Source organism: Telopea speciosissima, chromosome 8 (genome assembly GCF_018873765.1).
Source record: "Telopea speciosissima isolate NSW1024214 ecotype Mountain lineage chromosome 8, Tspe_v1, whole genome shotgun sequence".
NCBI classification, from domain to species: Eukaryota; Viridiplantae; Streptophyta; class Magnoliopsida; order Proteales; family Proteaceae; genus Telopea; species Telopea speciosissima.
Genome location: NC_057923.1, coordinates 22,639,203 through 22,661,580, shown reverse-complemented (window position 1 = coordinate 22,661,580; position 22,378 = coordinate 22,639,203). Strand labels below are relative to the sequence as shown.

Genomic DNA, 22,378 nt, shown 5'->3' with positions numbered 1-22,378 from the left:
CTGCCTCCTTTGCCATTGCAGGCCGTGGCCTTACTGGTCATATTAGGGGAACCACTGCTATGCCTACTGAAGTTGGAGCTGCTCAGGACAAGTGGCTTGCCAACAATGGAGTTCTTATGTCCTATCTGATCGGTTCTATGACTACAGAGCTACAACACAATTTTCTTCTCCTTGACACAGCCGCGGAAATTTGGGCTGCTTGCAAGGAGACTTATGGACAGCTTGGCAATGATGCCCAGGTCTATGAAATCGGGAAGAAGGTCCTTCACACTACGCAGGGAGAGTTGATGAGTCTCCAAATATTATGCTACCTTACGCAGCCTTTGGCAACAATCTGGACCATTTCTCTAACTTTCACCCGAGTACACTACGATGTTGCCTCCTATAAGAAGCATGTGGACAAGATTAGGGTCTACGATTTTACGGCTGGCTTAAATGTGGAGTATGATCAGATTCGTGTTCAAGTGTTGGGCCATAAGCCTTTTCCCACACTTGAACAATCTTATGCCTTGGTGTCCTCTGAAGAGAACCGTCGGGCTGCCATGTTGCATCCTCCTTATCGACGGATCGGCACTCCAGGCTGCTGCCCCTGCCACTCCCGCACCTAGTGGCACTGCTTCTCTTGGTGATTCTACTCTTGGGTCTGTTGTTTGTGAGTCTGTCCAAACCTTACCACACCAAGGAGAAGTGCTGGAAACTTCATGGGAAACCGGCTGACTTTGAAGCTAAAAGGGCTGCCAAGACCACGACAAAGACTAAGACCAAGGCCCATCAGACTGAGAGTGTTACTGCGGCCCCTGCTACTGACCCTGGTCTATCCCAAGATGATCTACAAGCACTCCTTCGTATGCTGAGGTCTTCCGCTGTTGCTGCCTCTACTACATCAGCTCACTGCCAATTCTTCTGCTACTTCAGGTTCCCACTTTGCCCGGTCAGGTATTCCATTTGGGGGTCATTGTGCTTCTATAGCTTCACATCCTTGGATCATAGATTCTGGGGCTACAGATCATATGACTGGTTCCTCTGGTTTGTTTCATAGATATTCTCCCACTTCTGGGAAAGACAAGGTCAAGGTAGCTGATGGTTCCCTTTCTTCTATATCTGGAAAAGGAATCATCAACTGCACTTCCTCTCTTCCATTAACTTCTGTTTTGCATATTCCTAATTTAACTATTAACCTTCTTTCCATTAGTAGTATTACTCGTGATCTTAGCTGCAAAGTCACTTTCTTTCCTTCTCATTGTGTGTTTCAGGATCTGGACTCTGGGAGGACGATTGGATTGGGTAAAGTGCACGGTGTTCTGTATCTGCTTGATGATGGTCGCTTCTCTCCACCACCATTGCCTTATCTACTACACCAGAACTCCATGGTCTCTTCTGAACTCTACCAGTGGCACTCTAGGTTAGGTCACCCCCCTTTAGGAATTTTAGCACATTTATTTCCTAGTTTGGTCACCCTTCGTACTAAGGATGACTTTTTTTGTGAGGCGTGTGTTCTGGCCAAACAAACACGTTCAAATTATCCTATTTTAAATAAAAGGAGTTCTTCTTGCTTTCAATTAGTGCACTCTGATGTTTGGGGCCCTAATCGTAAACCCTCTATTTCTGGTCATCTGTGGTTTGTCTCTTTCATTGATTGTCATTCTAGGAACACATGGTGTATCTTTTGCACACACAAAATCAGGTTTTTTCATGTTTTCAGCACTTTCATAAAATGGTCCAAACTCCCGTAGCCCCTCTAATATTTTAATTGGTAATTCCTCCTTTATTGTGCCTCCCAAGGTGTTTGGTTGTGTGTGTTATGCTAGAGATACCAAATCTCCAGGCAAACTTGAACTTCGGGGGCTCCGTTGTATTTTCTTGGGTTATTCTCCAACCCAGAAAGGCTATAAATGCTACCATCCCCCTTCCCGCCGTACCGTGGTTAGTATGGATGTTATTTTCCATGAGTCCATTTCTTATTATTCTTCGCCACCTCTTCGGGGAGAGTCTTTGGTGAAGATGTGGCTTTGAAATTCCTTTACCTGAGGTGCCTCTGGCTGCTGCCCAGCCATCTTTACCACCCTCGGCTGCTGTCCAGCCCCCTTTACCACCCACGGCTGCTGCCCATCCTACTTTGGAGACTGCCCAACAACCTTTGGTTGTTCCTCCCTCACCTAATGGGAATCCTTTACAGGGGGAGACCATAGAAAATAATGTTGTTAATATTCCTATTCAGGGGGAGCTAACTCCAGTCCAGAGAACTATTGGTGAATTTCAGAAGAGAATTGACAACTCCAACATGATCACCTATACAAGGGGCAGATCCACCAGAGGGCAGTTGCATCCCACTGTAGCACCAGTACCCATCCAATTGCCGGCTCCAGACACAGATCCTACATCTCCTGGTAATCCATCTCCTTCCGACCTACCTATTGCACTTCGCAAAGGTACTAGGACTTGCACTTTACATCCCATATCTCATTTTGTTTCTTATAACTCTCTTTCTCCCTCTTTTCGTGCATTTGTATCTTCTCTTTCCTCTATCTCAATTCCTAGAAATTGGCAGGAAGCATCTACAGATGGAAAGTGGAAGGCAGCAATGTTGGAAGAAATGAGAGCACTACACAAAAATAATACGTGGGATCTTGTGGCTCTTCCTCCAAGGAAAAACCAGTGGGATGTAGATGGGTCTTCGTGGTTAAACAAAAAGCTGATGGTTCGGTGGATAGGTATAAGGCAAGTCTGGTTGCAAAGGGGTTCACTCAGACTTATGGAGTTGACTATCAGGAGACCTTTACACCAGTGGCAAAGCTCAACACCGTCAGGGTGTTATTATCTTGTGCTGCAAATCTTGGGAGGGATCTTCAGCAGTTAGATGTCAAAAATGCCTTCCTCCATGGAGAGCTTGAGGAGGAGGTATATATGGACATTCCACCAGGTTTTTCTGATGACAGGACTAAGGACAGGGTTTGTAAATTGAAGCATGCCCTTTATGCTTTGAAGCAGTCACCTAGGGCCTGGTTTGGCAGATTTCATAAGGCCATGATTTCAGCAGGTTACAAGTAGAGCAATGTTGATCACACTTTGGTTATCAGACGGCTTGGTAACAAGGTTACTCTTCTCATAGTCTATGTGGATGATATTGTGGTCATGGGTAATGATGATGTTGCAATCAGGGATTTGAAAATTCTTCTTGGCCGTGAGTTTAAGGTCAAAGATCTTGGTCCCCTAAAATATTTTCTAGGGATAGAAGTTGCTCGATCTTCAAAGGGCATCTTTCTTTCTCAAAGAAAATATGTCCTTGATCTATTGACTGAGACAAGGCTACTTGGCTGTCATCCTTCAGATACTCCTATGGAAGCTACTACAAAACTTAGGGAGAAAGAGGGTGAGCATGTTGACAAGGGTGCTTATCAGCGGTTAGTGGGCAAACTAATCTACCTTTCTCACACACGCCCTAACATTGCAGTTGTTGTAAGTTTGGTGAGTCAGTTCATGCATGATCCCTATTCCTCTCATATGGATGCAATCCGTCGTATTTTGAGGTATTTGAAGTCTGCTCCGGGAAGGGAATCCTTCTATCTCCCAATGGTCACTTGAAGATTGAAGCCTATACTGATGCCGATTGGGCTGGTTCTCCTGACAAGAAATCTATCTCTGGCTACTGTTCCTTTGTGGGTGGGAACCTTGTCACATGGCGTAGCAAAAACCAGAATGTTGTGGCAAGGTCTAGTGCTGAAGCCGAGTTCCACGCAATGGCACAAGGAATTTGTGAACTTCTGTGGCTTAGAGGATTATTGCAGGATATTGGTGTTGTTGTCCATCTTCCTATGATGCTTTATTGTCACAATAAAGCCGCCATTAGCATTGCTCATAACCCTGTCCAGCATGATCGTACTAAACACGTGGAGGTTTACCGTCATTTCATCAAAGAGAAGCTTGAAGCCGGTCTCATTTGTGTTCCCTTTGTGAAGTCCACTGATCAACTGGCTGATGTGTTCACTAAGGCGCTGAGTAGCAAGCTGTTTCATCCTATCTTAGTCAAGTTGGGCATCCATGATATATATGCACCAACTTGAGGGGGAGTGTTAGCTATATGGCCAGAATACCGTGGGGGTATTCTGGTCCTCTTTCTTTTGTTATTTTATTTATTTCGTACATGTGGTTTAGTCCCACATTGCTAATGTACAATTGTTTCATCCTTCATTATGATTATAAATAAAGATGTGCTTGGGATGACTAACTCATCCAAGCATCGAGTTCTAAATCTGGTCCTCTTAACAGACTCGCTGCTGAATCACCAAAGTAGCATGCATCTCACAAAGAGAACTCAATAGAAAAACAGCCAAAACCTTGGAGCCTGTACTTCCTTGCTTTTATTTATAATATATCAATGCTTGCTACAAAAATTAGTAACTCTCAATGGATAGAAGAATACTTGGTTTCCAAGTAATTCAAAACTAGTAACCCCTTGTAGAAGACAGATCTAATGACTAATATATTAAAAGAAGGAACCAAAATAGCAACTACCAGTAGCTATTGAGTACAACTAACTATTGCAAAAATAGAAACTAGTCTCAAGAGGCAAAATAGCAACTCTAGAAGATATTCCAGCAACTTGTTTTCACATCGGAAGCCCACATATGAATTCTAGAACAAGAACCAAACCGTGGATCACTGTAGGGCACTAGGGCCTGGTCACAAATCGTAGGGTCACTGTTAGGCCTGGTTTTCACTGTTGGGCCTGGCTCTTCTTCTTGGACTGAACTGCATCAATCACATTCTATTCACTGATCTAATGAAAATCCCTTTAAATCCTTCAGAGCTCATATAGTGGCATGGTGCCTCAATCATGATCCCTATATGAAGTCTGAAACATAGTAGTTAAGGCGACTAAGCGACCTAAGGCGTTGGAGGGATGCCTAGGCGACAAGGCGCTTGCCCAGACGGCCTAGGCACCCTAGGCGTGCAGTATATGATTCTAAGCAATATAATAATGATAACTTTATATAATTATGTTTATATGCAACATAGAAGCCATATCATTTCAAGATGATATACTAATGTTAGTGATGGCCTAATATGAGAAAACCAACATATAATAAACAAAGCATATGATATAATATAAGTATATTCATCAATAAACATAAATCAACATAGACTCGTGAAGTGTTAACACAAGGTGTGCTATCGCCTTGGACCCAAGAAAGAGCCTGGACACCTAGGTAGGACCTAGGCTCTATGTAGACGACCCCTTGACAGTTATATGATCTCTAAAGGATTCAAAGGGATTTTCACTGTCCTAGATAGAAATATTGTAACCCTAGCTCTCAAATCTCACAGGCCCATTGCTTCAACAGTTCAATGAAAGAGCAATTGGAATTAGTTTCAAAGATTTTTTTTCCCTTGAGAGGGTCATTATTTAGCAGAAAGAAAATACAAGTTGTTAATCTTCACTTACTTGAAGCCAGTCAGCTACAGCAGATACATTCGGCATAGTTGCACTCATTCCAACAATTTGCAAACCATGATCAGGGTCTGCTTTGCCACTACTGGAACCTGAACTTTCTCCACTACATGATTCTACAATGCCTTCACCGGCTGCATAGCGAAGCTTAGTTAACAAAAGTTCCAAAAGATAACCCCTATTCTGATCGCCAACCTGTTAAAGCAACTGACAAATGTTCAAATGCAGTTTTGAGAAAGCAAGCATCTCTATAAATACAATTTTAAAACGAAATTTTACAAATGCAAAACAATAAAGGCCCTGACCTTACTACGAAAACAAGTGACCATAAGAATGAAACTTGAACCCTAACTAGAAAATGAAAAGAATTTCAGTTCTCCTGAAATATAGGTTTCAAATTTGTCATAAAATATATGTCATTAACTAAAGTCTCTTTCACCTTCAAAACCCACTCAAGATAACAGATATTATTTTCTGTCAAACAGAAGACTCGGAAGACATGAAATAAACTTAATCCATCCGAGACCAATTAACTTTGACAAAGAAGGGAATAAAGAAAATAAAAGGAAAAGTAAACTTGTATTGATGCAACAACGAGATATAGCATGGCAACAAATCTATGCCACTTAACAACTAACATTACCTATCACAAGATGATGATTTTCTTTTTCTTGTTTCAATAACGACAGACACGAAACTGACAAAACCCAAGAATGCAAGAGAAAATGAGATGCAGGCACAAAATTGAAAAATATGCATAAAATAAGATATATGAATCGAAATTGATGTGATTGTTCTTCCACTAGGACAAAAATACAAGGAAGTTGAAGAGCGCAAAAGAAAATGAAACACATGTGCGTGTGTAATGCTCATGAAGTTTGACAAAAAGAAGAATTAAGATAGAAAGATGGGTTACCATATGGAGTTCATCTATCACAATAATTCCTACTTCAGAAAGACGCCCCTCTTCCAACAATCTATTGACTAAAGAATTTGCTTTCTCTATTGTGCAGACAGCTACAGAAGTATCTTTAGGAAGTGATCCACCACCTTGGTTTCCATAAAAGCTACGAACATGCTTACCAAGAGGTTCAAGAAGTACTTCCAAATGTTCTGCCTGTATCAAATAGTAGACAGTTTAGGCAGCAATTATTGATGGAATTATCAAAATTTCAAGAGAGATAATATAAGTACCTTCTCTGCACAAATAGATACATATGGCAGGACAAGGAGTGCAATTTTCCCAGTAGAGAAGAGCCGCCGTAACATCAAGATTTCAGCAACAAAACTTTTACCAGCACTGTGATGGAGCAAGCAAGATTAAGTACGAGATAAATACCTCAAAATATAATAAATACCTTATAAAGATGGATGTGAATGTTCTTCTTGTTGGCCATGTTATTTATTAATGTTTTCAGATGAAGACCATAACCCTTCCATGATTCATAAATTAGTGCTTGGATAAGGATAACAAGTTCAACCCACCATTATCAAAAATAAACTAATCAGACACCAAAAATCATGAGAGTATGTTTCTAAAGATTTTTCAACAAATTATCATTTCACTGAAACTCAAAATTAAGTATTCAAGGTTTTCATCCTCTTTTTCCAAGATTTGTCACCAAACAATGAATTTCCCAGGATATGTAATGTAATCCTAGATTGGTAGACCAACTAGGAGCCAGTAAACCAGGATCTGTTATGAACAGGTGAATCGGCTAGGTCAAAAATAGGTTTTTGGTGAAATTAGGGTTAGGGTTAGGTTAATAGTTGTCTAGGCGACGCCTAGGCGTCCAAGCGCTTTGAACGCCTAGGTCGCCTACTTGGTGTCGCCTTAGGTTTGGGCCCTCTCCAACGCCTTGGATCGCCAAGCCGCCGTGACAACTATGGTTAGAGTTTGATGTTAGGGTTATGTCAAGTCAAGGTAGGGGAGTCTATCACTGAAGGTCCTGAGATGTTTTGATGGACAGAAGTGTGTAAATTTGAATGGGCAGCGTCTTAGGTTTAGGGTTTCGGGTTTTGGAAAAGTGGAAAAGAGGGGGATCTAGGGTTTAGGATGAGAATTTGGGGCTAGGATTTGGATTCAGGTATGGTGTGTTTCTGATGGTTGGATTGGTCTGTGAAGAATTTGGGTAATGGGTTGATGTCTAGAAATAGGTGGGATGTTGTAGTTTGAATGGGGTAATGGGAAAACAACTTGGTTCGAGTATTCCAATTGGGCAGGAGAATACTTGATCCAATTATGTGAAGGTGTTGTTAGCTGAATGGTTTGTTAAGAATTTTGGGAGGGGTGGGAAAATAAGGGTTTTGGGGTGATTTGGAGGATTAGGAAAAGAATGGGTATGATGGGATGAATCAAACTTACTGTCGTTGCAAGGGCAGCTCAGTTGGTTAGAGGATCTTGCATAAATCTTGAACTTGAAGCAGAGCTTCAAAAGAACCACCCGGGGCTTCACACCGCAAGGTGTTGATTGGATTAAACACCAATCCCACCAGCCTTGATCAAACACAAGACAAAAATCTTCAATGGAGAAGAAGAGCAGCAAAAGCTTTTCATTAATATCAAAATTCGTGTCCAATGTTTGCCCCCCTTACAACCTTATATAAAAGACTCAAAAATAGACTCCTACACTAAAAAGGAAAGGTCTAACCCAATCCTTAACCTATTAGGTAACTTAAACTGACTAGGAAATGTAGTCCTCACTTTATACTAATAATTGCTTGTTTACACCAGTTACAAAACACATTTTTCCACATTCTTAACCTATTAGGTAACTTAAACTGACTAGGAAATGTAGTCCCTGCTTTATACTAATAATTTCTTGTTCAAACCAGTTACAAAACAAATTTTTCCACATTCTCTCCTACACCTTCTGTTCCTATTTTTTATTTTAAGCTTTCTTTGTTTTCTCCCTTCACGACTGGCTTTTTCCTACTTACATAACTATTCAAATAGTAGAGTGAATTACATGTCGAGTATCGTGCGAATCTACACTACATATTCCGGTAACGGCACTTCACCTCCACTTTTATTCTGCTATTCCTTTACTCACAAGCCACCAAAATATAACTGAAAATAGAAAGAAGAAAAACAACAGATTGATTATGAAGCTTCAAAGAACCAATTCTTTTTTAATGATCATATGATTATAATTTAAAAATTGTGTTAAACGAAAGAAAGGGTTTTTTTTTTCATACGAAAAAATTTGAGTGAAAAGAGAGGGGAAAAAAACAGAAGCAACAGCAGTTATAAATATAAAACTAGCCAGTTATACAGTAAAGAAAAATGAATGGTCAGATATTGAAACTGCAACTTTAAAATGAACTCCATTTTCCTTTATAAGTTATACCTTGTAGATGCACAATAAACAAGATTCTTGTTTTGCAAGACACCATCCACTTGAAGGCAGTCTACCTAGAAATACCCAATGTTAATTACAATGTAACATCTGGGAAGGAAAATATATTGAATCAAGACCTGCCTCGGTCGTATTTTCCCATTAATTTGATGCAATAATTCATCACATTACAGAATAACAGGAAGAAAATGCTGAAGTTCACCTTTTTTGATAAATTACCTGCCAAGGATACAGCCTTGAAATACCCTTCCTTTTATATACACTGCATACTTCAGAAGGAAGCCATCTATTCAGATCTAAACAGTCTTTCAGTGGCATGGTACTTGATGGAGTACCTGTTTCATCGTATCTGCAGTGATTATTAGAAGAACTTTTTGTATCCTTCTGTGCCACATTAGCTGTGACACTATCATTCTCTCGGTTTGACAAACCTTCTTTGCTTTCAGCCGTTACTGAAATGGTAGTCACATCTTGAACAGAAACCTTTGTAACCATTTTTGAGGATGTAATCACTGAAGATCCAAGTTCACCATCAGAGGCAGGCAACTCACTTTTCTCAGATTTGGTACAACGGGTTAGAATACTAGTATCCTGCCGACCCCTGTGTACCACTGAGCCTTCATCAGATCTTTCGGTACCTTTTTCTTTAGTCTCTTTCATGTCATAATCAGAATTTTGATGAGTAGTTTTGTCATCCAAAATTCTGTCCTCAATCAAAAAATCAAAATGTTTAACCGGTAATGGGGATCCATCTTTATCTAAAATGAGTACTGAATAATCAACTTTTTCTTTGGTATGATTCTTTATTGATCCCAAAGAAGAATTCATTTCGAAAGTCCTGGAATTGCTTTCACCTTCCTTCAACATTTCCTTTGACCCATTATTACACCCATTTCTCAGATTACATGAACCAGCCAGTACAACCTGGCTCTTAAGAATATCAACTTCTGTAGTTCGGACCGAACTTTTATCAATTGGAGCATAAAAACCATCAGCAAGTTGGATTGCTTCATTCCAGAATGCTTCACCAGGAGAAAAATTTGAGCTTCCACGTGCTGACTTGGGGGTCTCACGAGTACACATATAATTCAACGCACCAGGTGTAGAGCACAGAGGCATATTTAGCCCTGATTTAGGTGTTATATCACATTTTCTCAAGCTTGCATGATTCTCAAAGGGATCAGTACCAACTTGTCCCTGCATACAAATTAAACAAATCAACACAGCAGATTATAAATCTGACAATGGGACGGTTACTCATTAGCACTTACTTCACGGTCTCCAGAACACTGAAGAAGTACACCAGTTTTAGCACTGAATCCAAGCTTCACATGTTCTAGATGTTCCTGATGACCACAAGAAATTTCACCATCTAACTGACACTGATCATATTTGGGGATACAATGCTTCTTCTTTGATATTTTTCCCTCTGCATCTAAGAGAGATGGGCTACCAATCCTCTTGTTCGCATTCAATTTTGGCTCCGAAGCTGAGCTGATACTTGCAGCACTTGCAGGAAGTTCACTGTAAAAAATACTCATTAACAGGAAAATTAAAAAATACAAATGGATTTTAATTAATTCCCATGAGAAGTGATTGTGCCTGCAAGGGAGGAAATTTTTAACAAGAAAAGCTTGAACTGAAAATGCATCCAGTAAAGTTAGTAATTTTGTTAACTGATATCAGTTGATATAAGATATAAAGTTTTAGACAGTAAAAGGTTAATAAGTTAATGATGTTAAACTCAATACCTGCAGTACAAAGATAAAAAGACAGCAGCAAACTTTTTCAGTTCTGAGTTGTCTGGGCCAGGTGAGGACGGTCCTATTCTATCTGCGGCCGAAGCTTGGACTGCATTACTACCCAGTTCACTAGTGCCCTGAGATAGTTCTCTTTGAGCCTCCTCTCTTGAGACTTCAACCGTTTGGGGGTGTCCCTGGGTTGCTGAATAGGCGTGCCTATGTGTAATCTCGGAAGATAAATTAATCTCCAATGACAGATTCTTCTTAACAGGATCTTGCCTTGATGGAGCACCAAGGTCTGCGAACCCCGAAGGCTTGACGGGGCAATTATTGTCTTGAGAATTCACCAGGAAGTTAACCAAAGAACCTTTGGCACTAGGTGAGCCATCGAGCACGGTTCTTTTTTCTTTGACGGATCTCTCAGACTTTAGACCAGGGGAAAGAGATTTCTTTTTCTTCGAAGCAAAAAACTGCACATAGAATACGCTCAGAACAAATGAATGAATCAAATAAAAAAGAGTGTTGCTACTTCTTTGAATGAACCCAATTTCAGTAATAAAACATAAACATATACTATTGTTTTATGTTGAAACAAGCAGAAAGAAATCGTCTCACACGTCCAACTGAGCAACAAAAAATAAAATTGCAATTGAAATGTTCGTAGAAGTGCAAGAAACAGAAATTTAGTAGAATGAAAGTTCAGGGTGGGGGGAGATTTAGGGTTTTCAGGGAGAAGTAAGAGGAGGAGGTCGACCTGATCAATGCGCGTACGAGGAGAACCAGACGACATGATCTACAAAACGACCAAAATCCAAATTTCTGCTCGTATCAAAATCTACTGCATGGTCTGGCTCCCTTTGGAGTCTGGATATGCACAGGTAGTCTCGAGACTCCCGACCGTTTGAATCCAGAAAAAGACCGCCATCTCCTGTTCCCCAAATGCACTCACAACATGAAACAAACGAGCCCGGATCCCCTCCACGTACGTAGAGATTAATTACTCTTCATGTATTTCTTTCTGTTTAAAATTGTGTGTTTCTTGGTCTCAAATGTGTTTGACAAAAAAAAAAAAAAAAAAACCAGAAATATGTATGTTATGCACTTTAACGGAACTGTATATTTTGTTTCAGATAAATTACAAAAAGGACATTCCACATACATTTCTATTAAAAATATTAAATGGAACATGATTTTAGCCACATAGACATAATTTAAAATATAAAATAATTATAAATAATAATAAAAAAAACATCTATTGGATCATGTGTGCATCTTCCAAAAAAATTATTACAACTCAAATTATTAAAAGTCATGGTAAGTATCCATAGTAGAATGTCCTTCTACCACCCCTACTTTTGAAAATACATGTAAATGAAACTGATGGATAGGATCAGAAGCCATATGAACTAGACTTTTATAGTATCAAACACCAAATATTGGGGCCGGTTACCCTTAGGGATTTGATAGCGGACAAGTGGTTGGAAAGATGTTTCACCAACTCCGTGAAACATATCAGAACTAAAGTTTGAAACCCACAAAAAATGTATTTTCATGATCTTCATTCACTAGACATTTGTAATACCATCGCTCATAGTTTTTTTCAGAATGAGACATCCTCAAGACCATGTGGCCTCGTCCACATGCACACATGGGTCCATAATCAAAAGACATTATTTGGCACAAAATATTAAAAATAATAGCATTGATCCATAACGTAGATAGTAATAAAAGCAAAATATATGAAATAGATATTGTAAATCAAAATCATCAAATATATATTCTGAAATAAGCCATATATATGAAATAGCACCCAACGTTTACCAAATAAAATGAAGTTGTCAATCACCCACATAAAATTTCATCAAATTACACATTAAATCCCAAGTATTGTAAATCAAAAACATAGTTCAAATTAAATGGGTATTTCATCCATCTCAGTTTGTCTTGCCAATCAATTGGCAATCTTTTTCCTAATCACTTCCATTTCTCTAGCTCTGGCACATTGAGTGCTGCTAGAAGATCCATCATCATCATCATCATCATCATCATCATGTCCAAAATACTCAAATTCCTCATCATTTTGTTGTTCTTCACGAATAAAGTTGTGCAATGCATAACATGCAATGATAATAAAAGTTTAGGTCTTGATAGGAAAACGTAGAATTTTGCTCAAGATATAAAAACATGATTTCAAAGCACCGAAAGTCCTTTCGATAATGTTCCAAATTGATGAGTGTTTGTGGTTGAAGAATTCCACAGTTGACCTTGCACTCCTATTTCTATAATCTTGTAGATGGTACACTGGTAGCGTTCCCTCTTGAATGGTGTCAAAAAATCGGAGGTGGATGGATGGCCGGAATCAACCACATAGTATTTGTCTATGAAATAATGTTACAACACTTATGCATACCAGTAAAAATAGAAAAACAAAAGTATTATTTAACAATTATTGTTTTCGTACCTGGAAGAAAAAGAGGAAACTCTAAGGATAGATCTACAAGTGCAAAAGCAAATACTCAACAGTCATTGGTGGAACTTTCCCAACCCGTGTACATAAAAGTGAATTTCATATCATTTGAACATGCGTACATAACATTCGGGGTTGTGATTCTTTTTCTTTCTCTATAAGGTATCTGTTTATCAAAAAGAACAGAGGCACTGATATTGGTACCATCTATAGCACTAACACAATTCTAACATAAAATAAACAAAACAAAACAAATACCAATTAAAAATAAATTAAGAAAACTCAATAAAATAAATGAAATAATTAAAAAAAGATAGAGGTTCTTTACCTTGAAATAAGGATACCACTTAGGAGATTATATTATATCTTTAGGGGAGTATGGTCAAATGATGGAGGTTTAATATTCTGCTCACCTAGTTTAAGGAGATGTTAGAAGAAAGAAGAACAATCCTTTAGGTTGTAATGCTTGAATGATTCATTAGAATCAGCCAAGCTAGCTTTAAATGGAAAATTACAATGCTACCCTTTCTCTAACTAACTCTACTATTTAGGGTTATTAGACAGGGAAACATGAAAGATAAAAAGGGAAAAATTACATAATAAAATCTCATGTATACCCCCACGGTATGCACCATACAATTCAACATTCCTCTTCAAGTTGGAGCATAGATATCAATCATGCCAAACTTAGATACAAAAGGATGAAATAACTTTCCACCCAGCCCCTTAGTGAATACATCAGCGAGTTGATCTTCAAACTTCACGAAGGGAACACAAACAAGACCACTCTCAAGTTTTTCTTAATAAAATGCCTGTCAATCTCCACATGTTTAACACGGTCATGCTGAACTGGGTTGTGAGCTATGGTAATTACAGCCTTGTTGTCACAATATAGCATCATAAAAAAAGGAGTAGGAACACCAATGTCTTAAAGTAAGCCTCGAAGCCATAACAATTCACAAATGCCTTGGACCATTGCAAAAAATTCAGCTTCAGCACTTGATCTAGCCACCACATTTTGCTTCTTACTGCGTCATGTAATTAGATTACCTCCAACAAAAGTGCAATACCCTGTAACAGATTTACAGTCTAAAGAGCCGCCCTAATCAGCATCTGTATAGGCTTCAACCCTCAAGTGATCATGCAGAGATAAGAGAATTTCCTTTCCTGGAGTTGCCTTTAAGTAAAGAAAAATGTGAAGAATAGCCTCTATATGAGTGGAATAGGGATCATTCATGAACTGGCTTACTAAGCTCACAGCAAAGGCAATGTCGAGTCGTGTGAGAAATAAGTAGATCAGTTTTCCCACCAACCTCTGATAACGACCTTTTTCAATTGGTTCTCCATCACCTTCCTTCAGTCTGGTGTTAGCTTCTAGAGGGGTATCACTTGGATGACAACCCAACAGTCCTGTCTCTGATAAAAGGACTAGGATGTATTTCCTCTGGGAAAGATAGAGATGCCTTTTGATCATCTGACAACTTCATTCCCAAGAAAATACCTGAGCTTTCCCAGATTCTTGATCTCAAACTCACATCCAATAAACTCCTTAAGATGATTTATCTCCTCACTGTCATTTTCAGTTACAACTATATCATCTATATATACAATAATAATTGTAACCATGTCCCCATGACGCTTGATGAACAAGATATGGTCAACATTGCTTTATTTGAACCCCCACAGAGGTCATGGGCTTATAAAATCTGCCAAACCAAGCTCTGGGAGATTGTTTGAGGCCATATAGAGCATACTTCAACTTGCAAACTTGGTCACTGGTTGTGTCAAATGAAAAACTAGGAGGTACTTCCATGTACACTTCCTCATCAAGCTCTCCATGAAGAAAAGCACTTTTCACATCAAGTTGTTATAGATTGCTATAGATCCCACCCTAGATTCACAACACATGACAATAAAACTTTAACTGTATTCAGCTTGGCAACTGGGGCAAAGGTCTCTTGGTAATCAATCCCATATGTTTGAGTGAACCCTTTATCTACAAGTCTTGCCTTGTATCTGTCCACACTGCCATGAACTTTCTGCTTGACTATAAACACCCACTTGCACCCAACTGGTTTCTTTCCTGGAGGAAGAGTTATAATGTCTTATGTGTTGTTTTTGTCACACCCCGGCCTGGTTTATAAGGGCCAAGTGTGACTGGATGTCTCAGATAACCAATCAACCCACCAGGATCGCAAGTGCAGTATTCTATTCCCAATTCCATTCACAATAATCAGAATTTAAATGCAGCGGAAGCAATTAAATAAGGCAATAAGACAGTATTAAGAAGATCTAGTGATAACAGTTATATTTATATGAACATTTATATACAAGTGAGTTACATTGGTGATTCATAAAAGGAGTAACTCCAAAAGCCCAAAAAGACTATATACTATAGCTACTATAAAAGTGCTATATCAAAAAAGGGAGAAAGAGCCTGATCATTTTGGAGGATCAGGAGAACGCGCAGGCGTCACAGGAACACGAAGCATCGTGCTTAACCAAGATAGGAGTATCAGCTCCATAAGCAGCAGGAGAGTCCTGAGAAGGAGGAATCCCCACAGAAACACTAGCAGTAACGAGAGTAGCTTCATCTGTAAGAAAAAAAAATAAGGATCCACGGGGGTGAGCTCTCCACTGAACCCAGCAAGGGAATGCATGCATACAAACATAATAAATTCATGATGCATGTTCTAATCTAGCATGCTCCTAGCACAGATACTAAGTCTCATAAGGCATAAGTACTACTGTGGTAGATGCTAACCTCGGTCCTGAAATTCACACATCGGTCACCCTAGTGAAACCATTCTACCACGGTGAGGACCCGCCAGATTGGCATGTCACCAGGCAGCAGACCCAACAGACCCCCCAAAGACAAACCCTAATTGTTTATTCTCACAGCGAAGTACACACGTTAATATGGGACAGAAGATGGCTCCCCGACATTTACCCTTCGGCTGAACCATGGGTTGTCCAACACCTCTTCCCCTGTTGGCAAGGGACGTAATACTGGGTGATGATCAACAACCTAGCCCAGTGCAATCTATTCATGATGATACAAGTATGAATAGCTAAATTATAAGGTACAATACTTCACCATCAACATTTAACAATAACAATAAAATCAATGCAATGCAGTGCAAGATGTCAAATGCAGCCTAAAACACATGCATTCTAGTGCATCAAAATATAAGCTAATAAACTATATGCATCTGAGTAGTTTTGATGATGCAGGACATTGCATCCAGAACAATAGTAAATTAAAATGACAAACACACACAAATTAAGTTCAAAGTTCCCTTACCTGTAATTGTAGCTTAGCCTATTTTAAATAACCCTCCAAGAACCCAGCAAAACAGACAAGTAACAATAAAAACAGCCCTAAACAATCCACAAAATAGCATGCATTAGGTCCTGTGATGGCCCAAGGCCAAGTCCCATAGGGTCAGGGTCATAAAGGCACCAAAATAGGCAGTCGGATGCAAACCTCCAGGGAGCCGGTCGACCGCCTCTAGGCCTGCAACAGCATCCGACTGCTTGGCCAGATTTGGGGTTTTTGCTCTTGGTGCTTGGATCCTTACATGCATGGATCCAATTGCAGAATTTGGGCTAATTTGAGGTGGGTCAACATAATTCCATAGTTTAATTTTTAAAACCTTAATTAAATTGGGGGGTTTTGGCTAATTAACCTAAATTAGTATTCTAAGGTCCATTAAGGTTCAAGGTTCAGCTGTAAATGAAGAACAGCATGAAATTCATAGTTTATCTTAAGGTCTAAACACCATTGAGTCCAATTTAAGGGTCACAAAATGGGTTTTGACATATAAAACCAATGATTGCTAAGGTTTAATGGCAGAATTTGCCATAGAGGTCATGTAGGGACAGAGATTAGAGAAGATGAGGAAGAGGACAGCATAGATTCATAGCCTACTTGAGTTCAGAAGTGAAAACAAGATGGAGACAGCCTTCAACTATGCAGCTCAGCCTTTAATGGAGGTTCCTAAGCTTAATTCCAAGTATGGGATCCAAGCCTTCAAGAACAGCCCTCTCTTTTCCCTTCTTCTTCTTCTCTTTTCTCTATTCTTTCTTTCTTGTCTAAGGCTGGAACGAAATTCTGGTTCCTCTTCTCTTGTTTGTGAATAATGAATAGTGAGATAGGAATGTATATATATATATAGCGCTTAAGTCATAAGGGCAATCTGGTCATTTTAGGTCAAATCAGTTTTAAAACAGATTTCTAAAACAGTTTATAACCAGAAATTTATATTTATTATTCTATTCTAACAATAGAGTGACGTCATACGACATCAGGGGTAATTCGGACACGGATAACTGTTAGGAACAGGATTCCCCATTGGGGACATGGGTCCCACAGAGGCAATTTGACTAAAATACCCCATAAATTCTATTTTATCGTACAAAACATTATATAAATACATTTAAATTATACTTACAATAAGTTTTAATTAAGGGAGAGCTTCTGCATAGCCTCTAGGCAGCAAATCCGGCACAAGTAACTCCGGTGCAGGGTTTTACGGGGGTCCTCTGACTCCGAAAGGGTAAGTTGGGAAGAATCCCTGGAATCCTCCATAGGAGTGTCGAGAGATTCATCTGTATCATCGACTGATGCAGCCCAAATCATTGAAGCAATCATGGACACAGAGCTGGAACCTGAAATCACACAAGTTCCAAAAGTTTAAATTTATTGCGGATTTCACACTCCACCACCCTTATTAAAATTTCGTCCTCAAAATTGACGTACCTGGGAGATCGAAGAGGTAAGGGTATCTCTCTCTCATCAAGTCTTCTCTTTCCCAAGACGTTTCAGCTGCAGAGTGGTTACTCCACCTGACTTTCACAAAAAAGATACTTCGATTCCTCAGATTGTGTTCTTTCACATCAACAATCTCTTCTAGCACCTCTTTATTGGTCAGATCAGCAATGAGCTCGGCTGGTTGCTGAGGCAACAGATGGGATGAGTCAGGGATGTATTGTCTCAACATATAGACATGGAATACATCATGTACACCGATAAGTGATGGGGGCAGTGCAAGCTGATAAGCCACTGCACCAATTCTAGCTAGGATCTCAAACGGGCTGATGTATCTAGGACTTAACTTTCCTCTCTTCCCAAATCTGACAACACCCTTAATTGGAGACACCTTCAGGAATGCTTTTTCTCCGACCTTGAACTGTATGTCTTGCCTTTTTCTATCTGCATAGCTCTTTTGCCTGGACTGTGTAGCCTTAATTTTTTCTCTTATCCGGTCCACCTTCTCATAGGTCTTCTGAATCAATTCAGGGCCCAACATACGTCGCTCTCCAACTTCATCCCAGTACAATAGGGTGCAACAAGTTCTTCCATACAATGCCTTGAAAGGAGTCATCTCAATAGATGCTTAGTAGCTATTGTTATAGCCAAACTCAACTAGGGATAGATGCTCATCCCAGCTGCCACTCATCTCTAGTGCACATGCCCTAAGCATGTCTTCCAAAGTCTAGATAGTCCTCTTTGACTGCCCAACCGTCTCAGGATGATGTGCTGAACTATGGCTCAACTCAGTACCCATAGCCCTTTGTAGACTCTTCCAGAATCTGGAAGTAAATCTGGGATCTCTGTCTGACACAATATCTACTGGCACTCCATGTAGTCGAACAATGTTATCAACATATAGGTTCGCCAACTTATCCATAGAATAAGTAATCTTCATGGGAATGAAGTGGGTTGTTTTTGTTAATCTATCCACAACCACCCAAATGGTATCCATACCCTTCTTAGTGCGAGGGAGGCCTGTGACAAAATCCATTGTAATTTGTTCCCATTTCCACTCCGGTATAGACAATGGTTGTAGCAATCCACTAGGTCTATGTCTAATAGCCTTGGGCAGGTTAAACATTTGGAAACAAAAGTTGCTACATCATTCTTCATTCCATTCCACCACAGGTATTGCTTCAGGTCTTTGTACATTTTAGTACTCCCTGGATGTATAGACACCAAAGATTGATGTGCTTCTTTCAACACCAAGTCTTTCAGGTCATCAATTGCAGGTACACACAACCTGCCTCTGAACATGAGGACACCACTTGGAGTTAAGGTAAAGTCCAAGTCTCGCTATCTACCTTCCTTGATTTCTTTCATTATTCTTTGAAATTCTTTATCAGAAGATTGAGCTGAAATGATCCGTGCTCTAAGTGTAGGTTCCACAGTTAATGCCGCTAGACCTTCAGTAGTATTTCCCTTCACAAAAGTCATGTCCAGATCCTTGAACTCTTTCAGTAGATGTTTGTTCAAATGTATCATTTCTGTTGACCAGTCTGGTAACTTCCTACTCAGAGCATCAACCACTACATTGGCTTTGCCTGGATGGTAGAGGATTTCACGTTCATAGTCCTTCACAAGTTCTAGCCATCATTTCTGTCTCATGTTCAATTCCTTCTGAGTGAAGAAATATTTCAAACTCTTATGGTCTGTGTAAATCTCTATCTTCTCTCCATAGAGGTAGTGTCTCAACATCTTCAGTGCAAACACAACTGCTGCCAATTCCAGGTCATGTGTAGGGTAGTTCTTCTCATGGTCCTTTAGTTGTCTGGAACCATAGGCGATGACTTTCCCATTCTGCATTAACACACAGCCTAACCCTGTCTTGGAGGCATCAGTGTACACCACCATCCCTTCAGTCCCATCAGGAAAAACAAGAACTGGGGCTGTTACTAATCTCATCTTCAATTCTTGAAAGTTGTTCTCACAATCTTCATTCCATTCAAACCTTGCATCCTTTTTAGTAAGCTGAGTCATGGGCATAGCTATCTTCGAGAAGTTCTCTATGAATCTTTTGTAGTACCCAGCTAATATCAGGAAGCTTCTTATCTCTATTACACTTTTAGGGCTTTCCCAATTTACCACAGCTTCAACCTTTCCAGGGTCTACTTCAATCCCTCTAGCTGAAATTACATGGCCGAGAAACCCAACCTGAGGCAACCAAAATTCACACTTACTGAATTTTGCATATAATTGCTTCTCTCTTAATCTCTGCATGACAAATCTCAAATGCTGCGCATGCTCCTCATTCTTCGAGTAGATCAAGATGTCATCAATGAAGACTATAACAAACCTGTCCAGGACATCATGGAAGACTCTGTTCATTAAGGCCATAAAGGCTGCTGGGGCATTAGTAAACCCAAAAGACATAACCAGAAACTCATAGTGTCCATATCGAGTCCTGAAGGTTATCTTACTAACATCGGCTTCCTTGATTCGAAGCTGATGGTACCCTGATCTGAGATCAATCTTTGAAAAGACTTGGGCACCCTGAAGCTGATCAAAGAGATCATCAATCCTTGGCAAAGGATATTTATTCTTAATTGTCAGCTTATTCAGCTCTCTGTAATCAATGCACATCTGCATGGAGCCGTCTTTCTTCTTCACAAACAAGACTGGAGCACCCCATGGTGAGATACTCGGTCTTATAAACCCTTTCTTCAACAAGTCTTGAAGCTGTGCCTATAATTCTTTCAATTCTGTCGGTGCCATTCTATAAGGTGCCTAAGATACTGGCGCAGCTCCAGGTATCAAGCAAGGTGTATGCAGGAGTAGAGCAAATGAGAATGGTACCTATATGTCATGTCTTAATGATTATATATGCATGACATCATTAATCAAAACAAAACAAAATATAAGCTTAGATTGATACCAGTCACCACATTCTGGTTGGCTTCAGCCTCACTTGCAGTCACAGAATAGACTTGGCCTTGAGGCTTACTGGTAGACTGGGAAGCAGGATTCATAGGTTTCTTATAGTAGCATGACCTAGAAGTATGCCCCATCTGTCCACAAGTGAAGCATTTTAAGTTTGATACACTTGTAGGAGCTGCTACATCTGTTACTTTAGTACTGGGATTGGCATACACTGGCCCGGACACTGTTGACTCAGAATGACTCCTCTGTGGCAAGGCTGGAGCTGCACTAGTTCCAGAAGATTTGCTGAACTTGTTGAATCCTCTGTCAAAGAACGGAACTGCTCGCTTGCCGGATGACTGACTAATATGATAAGCATCTCTCTGCTTATCTTCAATCTTCTTTGCAGTTTGCATAGTCTCTGAGTATTCTTGGGTCGGTCTGGTAGCCATTATAGAGGCAATCTGCGGCCTCAATCCATCCTCAAATTTCTATGCCTTCGCTTCATCATCACTCAAGTGAGGAGGGGCGAAGAATAACAACTCTTCAAACTTCTGTTGGTACTGTAACACAGATTTGGGTCCCTGTGTTAGCTCTGCCAGCTCTATCTCCTTCTTCTTTCTTACACTGGTGAGGAAATAATTGCCAAAGAAAGCCTGCTTGAAGATTTCCCAAGTTATAACTGGGTGTGCTACCTCCAAAATGGGTTTAGTAGTTTCCCACCAAGCTTCTGCCTCGTACTGGAGCTTGTATCCAGCACATGTAAGTTTCTGCTCCTCATTACAGCCCATAAACTTAAAGGCTTTCTCCATCTCTTTCACCCATTTAACAGGTAACAAGATATCACCACTGATCCCAACAAAACTAAGGGGCTGCATCTTAAGGAATCTTTCCATCATACGACCCTCAGCGTCATGCTGGTGTAAACAAGGGGGAGGGACAGCAGGGGCTGCAGAAGCTGCAGCCCCTGCCTGTGGAGTTTGTATGTTCCTGATTACTGCCTGGAACTGATCACCCATATTGGCGATCATTTGGTGCATCTACTGTTGCTGCCTTTCCGTGATAGTATTAACAAGGCCAGTAACGTCATGCATAGGCATGTCAAGAGGAGGGTTTGCCTGCGCACCCCCAGCTGGAGGATAATTATGGGCATGGTTAGAAGAGGAGGTTGCCTGTGCACGCCCCTCAGTGGTACGCCTCTGATAAGTGTTAGGAGGCCGCGGGTCCATAACGATCTACTGAGAAAAGAAGATAGACATCAAACTGTCAGCATTTGCATCAGTTTGACATAATGGAGTGCACAGTAATGATAAGTAGTAAGAACAGTAAAGCATGATTCATCATACTTAACGGAATTCAAGGAAGACCTTGAAGCTTATCCGCCCATCTGTGAAGGATGGATTCGATGTGGGTGGTGTGAGCTTGAAGGTATTCTACCCTTCGATCGATGATATAAAAGTCCCTGGTCATCAAGGACTTTCTGTCATTCTAGAGGATTGACTGGAGATACAAACAGTCATTGGTGAGTAACTCGAGTACTCGATTCAACTCGTCGATGTTTTCGGGGTTATAAATATATTCCTCGATTGACCTTAACACATAACTCATGTCGAATCGTAGTTTCGTGTTAAGCCAATGGTTCGGTTACCTAAAAAAAGAATATAATATTATATACTAAAAAAAGTC

At 40.0% G+C, this 22,378-nt stretch overlaps 3 protein-coding genes across 8 annotated transcripts in view; all 3 read right to left on the bottom strand.

Annotated features, from left to right (window-relative positions):
- The window catches only part of LOC122672610 (helicase and polymerase-containing protein TEBICHI), a 58,469-nt gene extending 47,010 nt beyond the window's left edge, over positions 1-11,459 (bottom strand). For all 6 annotated transcript variants that reach the window (XR_006334439.1, XR_006334438.1, XR_006334440.1 and 3 more), the window contains exons 1-8: positions 11,305-11,459; positions 10,560-11,020; positions 10,080-10,332; positions 9,028-10,005; positions 8,800-8,864; positions 6,644-6,749; positions 6,366-6,566; positions 5,444-5,644 (exon numbers count right to left, since the gene is read on the bottom strand). Coding sequence is in view for 2 of the 6 variants with exons in the window: in XM_043870073.1 (XP_043726008.1) it covers positions 5,444-5,644; positions 6,366-6,566; positions 6,644-6,749; positions 8,800-8,864; positions 9,028-10,005; positions 10,080-10,332; positions 10,560-11,020; positions 11,305-11,340 (2,301 nt within the window). In the remaining 4 variants the exon portion in view is untranslated. The remainder of the gene's footprint in view (positions 1-5,443; positions 5,645-6,365; positions 6,567-6,643; positions 6,750-8,799; positions 8,865-9,027; positions 10,006-10,079; positions 10,333-10,559; positions 11,021-11,304) is intronic.
- A 4,012-nt stretch (positions 11,460-15,471) lies between these two features.
- LOC122672165 lies at positions 15,472-18,404 on the bottom strand. The gene is made up of 3 exons (XM_043869664.1): positions 17,780-18,404; positions 17,554-17,688; positions 15,472-15,611 (listed from the first exon to the last, which is right to left on the bottom strand). The coding sequence occupies exons 1-3, from the start codon at positions 18,402-18,404 to the stop codon at positions 15,472-15,474; spliced, it is 900 nt and encodes a 299-aa protein (XP_043725599.1).
- A 2,779-nt stretch (positions 18,405-21,183) lies between these two features.
- Positions 21,184-21,711, bottom strand: LOC122672164. The gene has a single exon (XM_043869663.1). It carries the CDS (start codon positions 21,709-21,711, stop codon positions 21,184-21,186), a length of 528 nt encoding a protein of 175 aa, XP_043725598.1.
- Positions 21,712-22,378: the final 667 nt, after the last annotated feature.

What these genes read in the sequence shown, in the direction of transcription:
- LOC122672165 (XM_043869664.1), bottom strand. Translation starts at nt 18,404, where the DNA reads ATGACTCCTTTCAAGGCATTGTATGGAAGAACTTGTTGCACCCTATTG. An exon ending in TTACCTCTTCGATCTCCCAG is followed by an intron (nt 17,689 to 17,779) that starts GTACGTCAATTT and finishes GTGTGATTTCAG; the next exon opens with GTTCCAGCTCTGTGTCCATG. An exon ending in TTCGGAGTCAGAGGACCCCC is followed by an intron (nt 15,612 to 17,553) that starts GTAAAACCCTGC and finishes TTTTTCTTACAG; the next exon opens with ATGAAGCTACTCTCGTTACT.
- LOC122672164 (XM_043869663.1), bottom strand. Translation starts at nt 21,711, where the DNA reads ATGGGTGATCAGTTCCAGGCAGTAATCAGGAACATACAAACTCCACAG.